At 39.4% G+C, this 13,507-nt stretch overlaps 2 protein-coding genes and 1 pseudogene across 2 annotated transcripts; 1 reads left to right on the plus strand and 2 right to left on the minus strand.

The window, feature by feature from the left end:
- Window positions 1-764: 764 nt before the first annotated feature.
- LOC100267350 (flavonol 4'-sulfotransferase-like) lies at window positions 765-4,718 on the minus strand. Its single transcript, XM_010665577.1, has 3 exons — window positions 4,585-4,718; window positions 1,634-1,799; window positions 765-1,247 (listed from the first exon to the last, which is right to left on the minus strand). Exons 1-3 carry the CDS (start codon window positions 4,716-4,718, stop codon window positions 765-767), a joined length of 783 nt encoding a protein of 260 aa, XP_010663879.1.
- On the plus strand, window positions 4,556-5,895 carry LOC100265628 (flavonol sulfotransferase-like). Its single transcript, XM_002264476.4, has one exon. It carries the CDS (start codon window positions 4,717-4,719, stop codon window positions 5,746-5,748), a length of 1,032 nt encoding a protein of 343 aa, XP_002264512.1. The 5' UTR covers window positions 4,556-4,716; the 3' UTR covers window positions 5,749-5,895.
- A 930-nt stretch (window positions 5,896-6,825) lies between these two features.
- Window positions 6,826-7,997, minus strand: LOC132252836 (hexosyltransferase GAUT11-like; annotated as a pseudogene).
- Between the last annotated feature and the right edge of the window lie 5,510 nt (window positions 7,998-13,507).

A 13,507-nucleotide genomic window follows, 5' to 3' on the forward strand; every position in this document is an offset into this window, starting at 1 on the left:
CCTAATTCTATTTATTTAAACTAATCTCAATAATATAAAACAATCATTTTAAACATATCTCAGCACTCAATCAAATTCTCAACCCTTTGGTATAACTTTTATTTAATTTACTTTATTTATCGAATTATTTAATCGCATCAAACTTTCAAAAATTAAATTCATAAAATTCACATTTAATTAATTACCCTTTTGTATATCTTTCTATATTCACATATTATAATTTAATTTCAATTTAATTTTGTTTGGTGTTTTGTAATTGTTTAAGGTTTAATTCCAATTATAAAAATTAAATTGATTTGTTATAAAATTAAATTCAATTTCTTTTTAATTATCTATTATAATAATTGTTATGTGATATAATATAAATTTTTACCAAGTTTTCCTTACTACAATTATCTGATAATTATCTAATAATAATTAAATTAATTTTCACAACATACTTAATTTTCAATTTTTCAAAATATATTCTCAATTATTTTGAAATTCTCTCCCATGAACGGGAGGGCGGATTTCTATGCGGACCCACCCTGGTGCCCTTTTTTGCCATCCCTGATTGTTTCCCCGCCAATTTTGTAAGGGCAAAACTTTGGCAACAGCGGGAGCATTTTAAAGGGTTTATAGTCCACAGTTGCAGAGCAAGAAAAATTGAAACTTCGTTACTATTTAATTTCAGAGCCTACTGGCCTTATTATTGAAAATCAAAAGAAACGAAATTCAAAACAGATCAGACCAGAATCTTGATTCAACATGTTATGTATGACCAATCATGTGTCCTTGGAATCATCGAATGAGAAATCACAACCATCCAAATTTCGCTCAGTGATCTTGTCCAGGCGCTCGGCCATCTCTGCTGTAAGATGATTCTTCCAGTCTCCAACCTCACCTTTCCTAAAGAACGAATTCTTATCCACGGTCAGGTAGCCTGCTCGGAAGGTTCCAGTCTTGTTAACCTTCATATTACTTAGACTCTCAAAACTACACAATTTTATAATTTCATGCACCAAACCCTGTTTTTCTTCCTCTGAAGAGAAGGGTTGACCGATGAACTCTGCTATCCTCTTGAGATGAAATGAGGAATCCCTCTTCATATCTTCATATTTCAATAAGAGTACCCTCTCTGGCCATTTTGAGTTTGCCTTCCAATACCCTAGTATATGATCCCAGAAGGGTCCGTATGGAGAAAATCCTTTACAGTACTGTTCAAACGCCTCTTCAAACGAGAGGCGTATTGCAGAGTTGTTGTCTCCCTGCAGAAAGCAATAGAAAGAAACAAACACATCTTTTGGATTTCGGGAAACATAGACAATTCGACATTGAGAGTCTATGACAGATTGGGGTAATGAAGTAAATGGAGTGTGGGTGTGGAAGAGTCGAGGAGGAGAAAGTGGATCTGGGTCTGGGAATGGGATATTCATGTGCAAAAACATTTCCATGAAGGGAACAAGTTCATGAGGACTAGTGGTAAGCAAAGGGTGTGTTGAAGTATTAAACTGGGTTCTGTTCATGATAGCAAACAGGAGAGCTTTAAACCATGTTGTACCTGATTTCGGAGGCGTGACTAAAAGAACATCTGCAGGTCGTGGCTTGAAGTGTTCTTGCATCCATATTACTCCTTGGATGCCAGATGTGGTACGGTACCAACAGCCTTGGTATTGATACAAATGCTCCGTAGTCCATCCCTTTTCTTTTGGAAGGGTTGATATGACCTCTCTGTATCTTTCGAAGCTTCTTTCTCTATCATGACTTTGTTGTTCTTGTTCTTGTTCTTCACCGCCATTGGTACCAGGCACCAGAAGTTTCTGGGAAGAGGGAACAGTTGTCATGAAAACAGTTGCATAAACCGGATTAATAATTGAGTAAGAGAAGAAAGGGTGTGCATATGATCCATATACAAGGCATAATGCTGAGAATCATTTATATATTCGTCGTTTGTGGGTTCCTTCTAACATTCCAAACCACTGATTTTAGCCCCATGACTGACCAGTGAACGGGAGGGAGGTGATAACGACAAAGGGTGACTCGTTTTGATGAGTTTTGTAAAGGATATCGAAAATGACCTTCAGCCACGTAAAAAATGACATGACTCTTTCTTTTCACGTTGGAAATATATATATGAGATTTACTTTTTGATGATAATTTTTTTTTCCAATTTTTTTATCACTAATTTTGTCAAAAAAAATTAATTAAAATATTATATTCTTCTCATTCATTTAAAATTTTTTTCATATTACTTATTTTGTAAAATAAAATTTTTTAATTAAAATAATTAAAATTATAGTTTGAAAAGAAAATTTAAAAAACATGTATAAAATATAAAAATAATATTACTATATAATTATAGATCTCAAAATTTATTCAAAATTTATTTTTATATTAATTTTAAACTTAACTTTATCCTTAAATTTTAAATGTAATATTTTTTATTCATCCATTATTTAATTCTTAGTTTTATTATTATTATTATTATTATTATTATTATTATTATTATTATTATTACTATTTTCTTCTCTCTCCTCTATCATCCACCTACCCTCGCTTATCTTATTTTTTACCCACTAATTATTTAATTCTTAGTTTTTTTATTATTATTATTTTATTTTTTTTCTTCTCTCTCCTCTATCATCCACCTACCCTAATATTTTTTACCCATTATTTAATTCTTAGTTTTTTTTTATTATTATCATTTCTATTATTATTATTTTATTTTATTTTTTATATTTTTTCTTCTCTCTCCTCTATCATCCACCTACCCTCACCTACCCTAATATTTTTTACCCATTATTTAATTCTTAGTTTTTTTATTATTATCATTTCTATTATTATTATTTTATTTTATTTTTTATTTCTTTTCTTCTTTATCCTCCACCTACCTTCAACTCCCCTTGTACTTACCCATTCCCAATACCCCCGACCCATCAAATATTATTTTTTGAGTCTTATTATTTAACCAAAAAAACTCCGAAAAGATGTTTTTTAAAAAAAAATAAAAAACTTATTTTAAATTATGTGTAAAAATATCATTATTAATTTATTTTTCTTCCATTGTGATTTCCATCATTATCAAATATTAAAATAATTATTTCAATCTTTTATTTTATCAATTCTGAATTTTTTTTTTCTTCTTAAAAGTTTAAAATAAAATTGAAAAACTAGAGGATCAGGCACTATATCATGATGGACCATCATGGACACACTCTTTGGTTATTTTTTTCTTCAAAGAAAAAGAAAGGGGAGATATATACACACGTGCTTTACTTTTGGCAATTTCTTGGGATCAACATTTTTTGGCACCACCATTCATTACATTACAACCGCAGTGCTTGTCTGGTGGTTAGGTGTATGTGAGATATATTTATTTCAAATGGGAAAAGTGTAGTTGAGATTTATTTTTTATTTTTTATTTTTTATTTTTTAAAAAGAATATAAGAATTTTTATCTCATACTTTTATTAAAAATCTCTTCAAAACATTAAAAATACTTCTTTAAATTTCAGAAATTTCTAAAAATATTTGCAAATGCATCAAGTATATAGCTACTTTGTGTATAAAAATTCCCACATTTTCTACTTTAAAAAAAAAAAAAAATCTAAACATTTCCTTTTTTTTTAATTAATTAATATGTCATTTATATTATGCTTGTTTAGTTACTTAAAATTTTCATTTAACTATATAATTTACTATTATCAAACAATTTTATTATGAATATATAAAAGAGAAAGATAAATATATTTATAAATATATAATTAATGTTTTTTTTCTTAAATAAGTTAAATCTTTAACTTCACATATGAGTATATGGTTGAACATAAAGATTTAATTCATTTTACTCGTTCGTTCCTTATGAGATAAGCAATATATATATATATATATATATATATAGCCATAAGCACATTCTTTAAAGTGGATCTGTGACAAGTAATATATATATATATATATATATATATATATATATATATATATATAGCCAAAATCATATTCTTTAAAGCGGATAATATTTATAGGATGAAATATGAGTGGTTATAAATGGAGTCAGAATGAATGTAAATTTTGATATGAGAATTTATTCAACTGTGTAAGGAATTTTATAATTAAGTAAATTTCGATTATAATGCGGGAATTTGTTTGACTCATTAATAAATGTCTTTGATCTATCATCATGTAAGATATTAAAACTCTTGAGAGTTGATTGAGATGATTACAACTTATGATATCACACTCATAAACACCCATGAAGGTGGAGCTGTAGCATGGTTCAAAGTCGCGATATCGATTATTGATTCGAAAGGTCATTAGGTATATTGGTCTTGGTGTTTTGATTTGATATCGGGCAATATGTAAAATAAGATAATTAAAAATTTCATCAAAAAATTATAAAAATTATAAAAAATAAATAAATATAATTAAATAAGCTGAAAATTTCAATAAAACAATTTTTTTCACATTTTACTCAAAGTTATTTGTGATAATATTAAGAATTGAGGATTTAATTCTCACCTTCCCTTATAAATACTTTAATTTATCTCTAAATCCCATTCATACCTTTCATATCATTTTACTTCACTGATTTTAGCTCCCAATCTCCCACCCTTGCACGCCACCACCATTGCTGCCAAGAGCCACAACAGACGACACCACCTGCAATTGCAAATTTGCAACCGTGCAAGACCCAACACAGGAGGGGGAGCAATCTGACTGTGAGCGGGCGTAGACAGGTATCATGGCCACTGTTCACCCTCCTGAGAAATCTTTGGTGCGGGAGGATGAAGATGACAAAGAGAAGGCCAGAAAAAGAAACAATGAGATCATATCAAGCCTTGGAAAAGAAGAAGGCTGGATGGAAGAGTATACGTATGAATACCAAGGTTTTTGGTACCCTTCAGTTACTCTAGTAGAAGGAGTCATGTGGGTGCAGCAAAACTTCAAGCCGCGCCATGAAGATATTCTTCTGGTCACCCTTCCCAAATCTGGCACAACATGGTTCAAACCTCTCATGTTTGCTGTCATGAACCGAACCCACTTTGATCTCTCAACACACCCTATTCTCACCACCAGTCCCCATGATCTTGTTCCCTTCTTGGAACTGTACCTCAGCCACAAGATCCCCTTCCCAAATCCGGATACTTTCTATCCACCTCAACTCTTCCAGACCCACATCCCTTTTACTTCATTATCACAATATGTAATGGAATCTCAGTGTCGAATTGTCTATATTTGCCGAAATCCGAAAGATGTGTTTGTTTCTACATTTTACTTCCTAGAGAAAGTGAGAGATAAGAAGTTAACACCCCTTTCACTTGAGAAGGCATTTGAGCGGTTCTGTAAAGGGGTCTCTCTGTATGGACCCTTCTGGGATCATGTATTAGGGTACTGGAAGGCAAGCTTGGAAGTGCCTGACAGGGTGCTGTTCTTGAAATACGAAGATATGAAGAGGGACTCCTCTTTTCATCTCAAAAGATTGGCAGAATTCATGGGCTACCCTTTCTCTGTAGAGGAAGAAAAACAAGGAGTGGCGCATGACATTCTAGAGCTGTGCAGTTTCGAGAACCTAAGGAATTTGAAGGTGAACAAGACAGGAAAAATAATTACAAGTAACAATAATCAAGTGGAGAATCATAGATTTTTCAGGAAAGGTGAGGTTGGAGACTGGAAGAGACATCTAACAGCTGAGATGGAGGACGGCCTTAACAAGCTGATTGAGCAAAAGTTGGCTGGTTCTGGTTTGGCATTCCGTGACTCCTCCGAGGCATGAGCGCCTGTCTATCCACTGAGTTGCGGATGTGATTATGTGTGGGTTTGTATTAAGTTAAGTGGTTTGAGGGTGAATTAATATTTTGTATTAATAGTTAAGTAGTTTGCATTTATTGGTGTGAATGTACGAATTTTCCGAGTTTGTTTGGTAATTATTTTCAAAAATAATTTTAAAAAACAGTCTTTAAAAACAATTTTAAAAAATTGTATCCAAATTCTAAATAATTCTCCACAAATGCCCAAGTTGGTTGGAGCGGCTCTTATTTGCTGATTGTTGAAGAAACAGAGGCAAGAGGAAAGCCAAGTGAACAAAACGTTCTAAATGTCCTGCAATTGTTTTTCTTTTTGCCCACATTTTCTTGGTTACCAAACAGAGCACCGATGAACATAATATGGAATTAAGAGTATGAAGGCAGCCTGTGTTGTTCACTGAAATGTGGGTATCATCATTTTCTGCACCTGTCAACTTCTTTAGAACTTGGCTTAATGGGGATCATACAGAACCACTAAAACCAGCAAAATCTAAGGGCCTGGATCAGCTGTCACCAGTTTTGATCCTGTTTTTGGAAGTCACTATTCTCATGAAAAGTGCATAGCACATTCTGGGGAACTCATCTGGATTTTGAATGTTGGGATTTCGTGGCCTGTCTCAAACACCGCAAATACTTCAAAACACCAAATCATAAACAACCAAGTTCATCCTTCTTATACGATGAGTTGGTGAGAGAGCTATGTTTTCTTCATCCCCCTGAGTTCCAGCACTCAGGTATGAATTGATGTGTACCCAAGAAGCTAACCATACAAACTCATCTGGATTTTGAATGTTGGGATTTCGTGGCCTGTCTCAAACACCGCAAATACTTCAAAACGTACACCAAATCATAAACAACCAAGTTCATTCTTCTTATACGATGAGTCGGTGAGAGAGCTATGTTTTCTTCATCCCCCTGAGTTCCAGCACTCAGGTATGAATTGATGTGTACCCAAGAAGCTAACCATACAAGCAACAGGGTAGAATAGCCACAGGTTGAAGGCAAAACAGTCACCAATGGGAGATAAGGATTGCAACAGTAAGGCATGGAGAAGAGAATGCATTCTAGAAGTAAATTATCTTACAATAGAGACCAGATTATCTGGTCCATGTTTAAAATGACAGACGAGAAGAAAACAGTATCTGGTTTCAATTACAAATGAAATCCAAAAGAGCTTTGAGATTATTACAAAAATGGCTGCAGATCAAATGATTCTACAGCTTGCAGAAGGGGAAAAAAGAACACCCCATCAGCCAAAAATGAATCCTCCACACCCCATTACCTAGAAGGTTTATACTCTAATGTATAAGAATCATTTTTCCCTTTCAAGATATTATAACAAAAAAGAAAAGAAAAAAGTTAAAGAAAAAGAAAAGCTGCTAAGAGAGCCAAAATTTTTCACTTCTGACCCTACAATAAAGCGTTCACAAGTTGAGAAATAAAATATTGAGGATCGCATAAATTACCCACAATTATGAAGTAGCATGTTTCAACTTGTGACACAATCTTGAAGGTATGGGTGGCTCTGATTTACATACCGTTCCCATAGAGGCTTGTACCTGCCAATAGCCAATTTCAGCCATGGCTTCATGTTTCCATTGAAGTGAATCACTGCAGCAGTCTCAATCAGACGGTTGTCAATGTTCAGATCATAACCCAATCCTAGCACATGCCATTTTAGATCAAGTGGTTCTGTTAGTCCACAAAAGGTCAAAAGACCAGCAGGAAGGATGCCCATCTTCCATAGTGTCTGGTCAGCATTCTGACCCTGCCAGAAATGATACCTTGCAGTCACATTCGCTTTTCTCCATCCAATCAAATCAAAAACATTCATACCAAATGCCCATCCACAAGCCTGTGGGTCAAACTTTGAGCTGATGATTGTGTTTGAGAAATTGAGATACTTGTAATAACGATGAAATGCTTCAAGACAAGTTTCCACAGCTCCATTCACATTTCCATGCAAATCCAATGAAAAAAGTGAGGTCAAATCCTTCTGGACAACAACATCATCATCAAGGAAAACAACTTTCTCCAGCTGTGGATAAATCTATGGGATGTAAAATCGTAGGTGATTCAACAAATATATATACTTTGGGTTTCGAAACTTTGGTTCAACCTCCAAATCTTCAGACCCCTTAAAATAATATTCTCGTGAATCTGCATCAAGAAGCTGTTTCATAACTGGAGCATAAGAAGCATTCAACCAGGGTATTTTGGATGTTTATTCAAGTTCTAATGGTTTTAGCACCTCAGAGGCACCGAGACAAGATATTGGCAGTGATCATGTTGACAACAATGAATAGGCTGCAAATCAACTTGATATTTTGGAGTTGGAAACCTTGGGAAAGTGTAATAATAATAATCACCATGAGATGATGAGATCTTCAAAAGAAGAGTTTCCTCCCTCACCCTCTTATCATCAGAGCATTTTGGTGTCCTTGTCAACACGCTGTGTACGGAAGGAAACCGTGTGTGAGTGGACAGATCTCTTTCAAATAAAATATTATGGAAGCTCTGATAAGCCTTCAGGGTGTTTTTTTTACGAGAGCAGTTATTTAATCAGAGTTATCTGTCACAAGATGATCCAAATGAGCCCCTCCATCGGCATATATAGAGCCAGGAAACTTCTGGAGACTCCTAAAGCGGGAAGAGTGTGCAACGTTCTAGAGATGTCTGGAGAAGTCCACACAACTCTACACTATGGTGGAAGACATGAGAAGAGTCCACAGCCTTCTAGAGAATTCCAGAAGTCTCTTGTATATACTTGTACATAGGTTTGTACCTAGAATGATGTAGGACATTCTAGAATATACTTGAGTTATAAGGAACCCTCCAAGGTTCTAGAGAGTTCCATTGGTGCCTATAAATAGGTGAGGGCCTCATTTGGCCAAGGCATCAAGCAAGTGAGCTTCCAAGCACTTGTAAAGGCTTCCTTGAGTTAATAAAAGCTTTCATTCTTTAAAGAGTTGCCTACTAAGCTTCTTAAGCTTTCGAGTCTTGAGCGTCTTAGCCTAACAAGCTAAGCATTGGGAACAAAACTAACTTAGCAAGATCAAGCGTCTTTACTTGCCTAAGTGCCGCACGAGCTTAGTGAACGACTAAGTCCGTGACAAGTGGTATCAGAGCACGGTTACGAAGTGGGCATAGCAAAGAAAGCATGTCAGGCTTTAACGTGGAAGAGACTAGCGAGCAAACCCGTGGAAGGGAGATGGAGCATACTGCACAGGGTAGAGGCAGGAAGGATAAGTCTCGTGACGCCTTAGCCAACATGGAGGCAAGGCTAGCCAAGGTGCAGCTAGCCATGGCGGACACCCGGGAAGGGGTGGACTTGATCGAGCAAGGCATGGAGAAGGGCTTAGAGGATCTAAGGGAGCAGATCCAAAACCTTCTCGAGGGGGTGCTAGGCTCACAAGTTCAGCCGGTGTCACACGAGGAGTTCATGTCCTTCTAAGACAAGGTCATGAGCATGTTCGCTAGTGTGGAGTCAAGGATGGATGCCTTAGTTACGCGCATGGAGACCCAAGACCAAGAGATTCGTCAAGAGCTGGCCATCTACAAGATTGCGGTATCAGCACGAGTCATGGCCACTCATGAGGCACCAAGGGTGGAGGCGCCCAAGCCGCACACGTTTAGTGGCAAGAGGGATGCTAAGGAATTGGATAACTTCTTATGGCACATGGAGCGTTACTTTGAGGCCATTGCATTGACGGATGAAGCCACTAAGGTACACACCGCGACCCTCTACCTCACCGATAATGCTACTCTATGGTGGCGTCGACGGTTTGCCGACATAGAGAAAGGGACGTGCACCATAGACACATGGGATGCCTTTTGAGAAAGAAATCAAAAGGCAATTCTATCCCGAAGATGTGGCTTACCTAGCAAGGAAGAGTATGAAACGTCTCAAGCATACAGGCTCGATCCGTGAGTATGTCAAGGAGTTCCCTACGCTTAGCTTGAGATACCTAACATGGTCGAGAAGGAGCTACTATTTAACTTCATGGACAACTTGCAAAGCTGGGCCGAGCAAGAGTTGAAGAGACGTGGTGTCCAAGACCTAGCCACGGCCATGGCAGTAGCGGAGTCCTTGGTAGATTATAGAAGAGGAGACTTCTCCAAGTCAAAGCCACCATCCAAGGGTAACCAGGACAAAGGTGGGGGAGACAAGGGATCACGAGGCCACACTTCTAAGGAATGATCAAGCAAATGCCCTAGTGGCAAGGATGGCAAAGGTAAGGATAAGCGGAAGGAGTTCACGCCCAGGACCAATTGCTTCCTATGCGATGGTCCACATTGGGCACGGGATTGCCCTAAAAGAAAAGCTCTAAATGCTATGATCGAGGAAAAGGAGTAGGAAGACAATGCTAAAGTGGGATCGTTGCAGCTCCTAAATGCCCTTAAGGCCAAGCCAATGCCTAAGACGCCTCAAAGCAAAGGGCTAATGTATGTAGAGGCCCTTGTGAATGGGAAGGCCACCAAGGCCCTGGTGGACACTGGTGCCACTCATAACTTTGTCTCAGAAGATGAGGCAAGAAGGCTGGAGCTCCAAGCATCCAAGTAAGGAGGATGGCTCAAGGCAGTTAATTTAGCTACCAAGCCATCACATGGAGTAGCTTGCGAGGTGACTATGCACATCGACTCATGGGAAGGAAGGGTCGACTTCACAGTGGCACCCATGGACGACTTCAAGATGGTGCTAGGAATGGACTTCCTACAAAAGGTCAAGGCCATGCCACTACCTTTCCTACACTCAATGGCTATCCTAAAGAAGGAAAACCCCTGCATGGTCCCTACAGTCACCGAAGGTACGCTCAAGATTCCTATGCTATCAGCTATGCAAGTTAAGAAGGGGTTAAAGAGGAAAGAGATGACCTACCTCGCCACCCTGAAGGAAGAGAGGGATGATGGGTCGGAAGAACCCATGCCTAAGGAAATCGAGGGGGTCCTTAATGAATTCAAGGAAGTGATGCCGCCCGAGTTGCCTAAGAGACTTCCTCCTAGGAGAGAGGAAGATCACAAGATTTAGTTGGAGTCGGGAGCCAAGCCCTTGCTATGGGGCCATATCGGATGGCACCACCTGAACTGGATGAGCTAAGGAGACAACTCAAGGAGTTGTTAGACGCGGGGTTCATCCAACCATCCAAGGCTACCTATGGAGCGCCGATCTTGTTTCAGAAGAAGCACAATGGATCCCTACAGATGTGTATCGACTACCGGGCACTCAACAAGGTGACGATAAAGAACAAGTACCCTATCCCGCTCATTGCTGACTTGTTCGATCAACTTGGAAGGGTAAGATACTTCACAAAGCTAGACTTAAGGTCAAGCTACTACCAAGTCAGGATTGCGGAGGGGGACGAGCCAAAGACCACATGTGTGACCAGGTACGACTCATACGAATTCCTAGTGATGCCTTTTGGACTCACCAATGCTCCTGCGACGTTCTGCACCCTTATGAACAAGATCTTCCACCCATACTTAGACAAGTTTGTGGTGGTGTACTTGGATGACATAATCATCTGCAGTATCACCCTGAAGGAGCACGTAGAGCATTTAAGGAAGATCTTCAAGATCCTAAGACAGAACGAGTTATATGTAAGGAAGAAAAATTGCTCATTTGCTATGGAGGAAGTGAGCTTCCTAGGCCATCGCATCAGAGATGGCAAGCTGATGATGGATGATAGCAAGGTGAAAGCCATCCAAGAATGGGATCCACCAACCAAGGTACCTCAACTCAAATCTTTCCTTGGTTTAGTTAATTACTACCGGCAGTTCATCAAGGGTTATTCGGCAAGGACAGCTCCACTCATTGATCTTCTTAAGAAGAATAAGGCATGGGAATGAGACGAAAAGAGCCAACAAGCCTTTGAGGATCTAAAGAAGGCTGTGACTAAGGAGCCGGTGTTGGCACTACCTGACCACACCAAAGTTTTTGAGGTACACACAGATGCCTCAGACTTTGCTATTAGGGGAGTCCTTATGCAAGAAAGGCACCCGATCGCATTTGAGAGTCGCAAGCTAAACGACACGGAGAGGCGTTACACGGTGCAAGAAAAAGAGATGACCGCCATCGTCCATTGCTTGCGCGCCTGGAGACATTATCTTCTAGGTCTCACTTCATAGTGAAGACCGACAATGTTGCCACTAGCTACTTCCAGACACAGAAGAAGCTAAGTCCTAAACAAGCTATGTGGCCTGGCCAAGTTCTACTATACGCTGGAGTATAAGCCAGGAAGTGCTAATCATGTGGCCGACGCCCTAAGCCGCAAAGCGGAGCTAGCGTCCATGATGAGTCAGCCCCAATGAGACATAATGGATTTTTTAAGGGAATGACTGCAACATGATCCAGTGGCTAAGAGCCTCATCCCCCTGGCTCATGAAGGGAAGACTAAGCGGTTCTGGGTAAAGGACGACCTACTCTACACTAAGGGGAGAAGACTCTACGTGCCTAAGTAGGAGAACGTAAGGCGGAATCTGATAAAGGAGTGTCATGACACCAAGTGGGCTGGACACCTTGGACAACGACGCACGAGGGCACTACTCAAGTCGGCTTATTATTGGCCTCAAATACGGGATGAGGTTGAGGCTTATGTGAGGACTTGTCTTGTGTGCCAACAAGACAAGGTGGAGCAACGACAACCTAGAAGCCTGTTGGAGCCACTACCTATAGTAGAGCGCCCATGGGACAGTGTCACTATGGACTTCATCATCGGGCTACCCAAGTCGGAGGACAGCGGCTCTATCATAGTGGTAGTGGATAGGTTCTCTAAGTATGCAACCTTCATAACAGCCCCGACTGACTACACTGCGGAAGAGACGGTGAGGCTATTCCTAAAGCACTTAGTCAAGTATTGGGGGTTGCCTAAATTCATCATCAGTGATCGCGATCCGCGTTTCACTGGGAAGTTTTGGACGGAGCTCTTCAAGCTTATGGGTTCGGGGTTTCACTTTTCCACAAGCTTTTACCCACAAACGGATGGGCAGACTGAGATGGTGAACACTTTATTGGAGTTATACTTAAGGCACTTCGTGAGTGCCAACCAGAAGGATTGGGTTAAGTTGCTAGGCATAACCCAGTTCTCGTACAACCTGCAAAGGAGTGAGGCAACCAATAAGAGCCCGTTCGAGCTGGCCACAGGGCAGTAACCGTTAACTCCTCACACTCTAAGGATTGGCTATACGGGAAGAAGTCCAACGGCTTTCAAGTTCGTAAAAGGGTGGCACGAGTAAGCTGACATAGCGTGCTCATACTTGGACAAGGCCGCTAAGAAAATGAAGAAGTGGGCTGACAAGAATCGATGTCACACGGAGTACAAGGACGGAGACATGGTGCTTGTCAAGCTCTTTCCTCAACAATTCAAATCCCTAAGGCCGGTGCATAAGGGTCTTGTGAGGAAATATGAAAAACTCTTCCCCATACTTGGGAAGGTCGGCAAAGTGTCCTATAGAGTTAAGTAACCAGCAAGGTTGAAGATTCATCATGTCTTCCATGTAAGCTACTTGAAACCCTATCATGAAGACAAGGATGATCCAAGCCGAGGGTTGTCTAAGAGGGCACCCACAACGGTCGTGACCTCCTATGATAAGGAGGTAGAACACGTCCTCGCAGATCGGGTCATCAGGAGACGAGGTGTACCACCTGCTACAGATTACTTGGTGAAATGGAAGAGACTACCAGAGAGCGAGGCTAGCTGGGTGCCAGCAGATGCACTATGGCAGTTCTAG

The sequence above is a fragment of the Vitis vinifera genome, chromosome 17, assembly GCF_030704535.1.
Source record: "Vitis vinifera cultivar Pinot Noir 40024 chromosome 17, ASM3070453v1".
NCBI classification, from domain to species: domain Eukaryota; kingdom Viridiplantae; phylum Streptophyta; class Magnoliopsida; order Vitales; family Vitaceae; genus Vitis; species Vitis vinifera.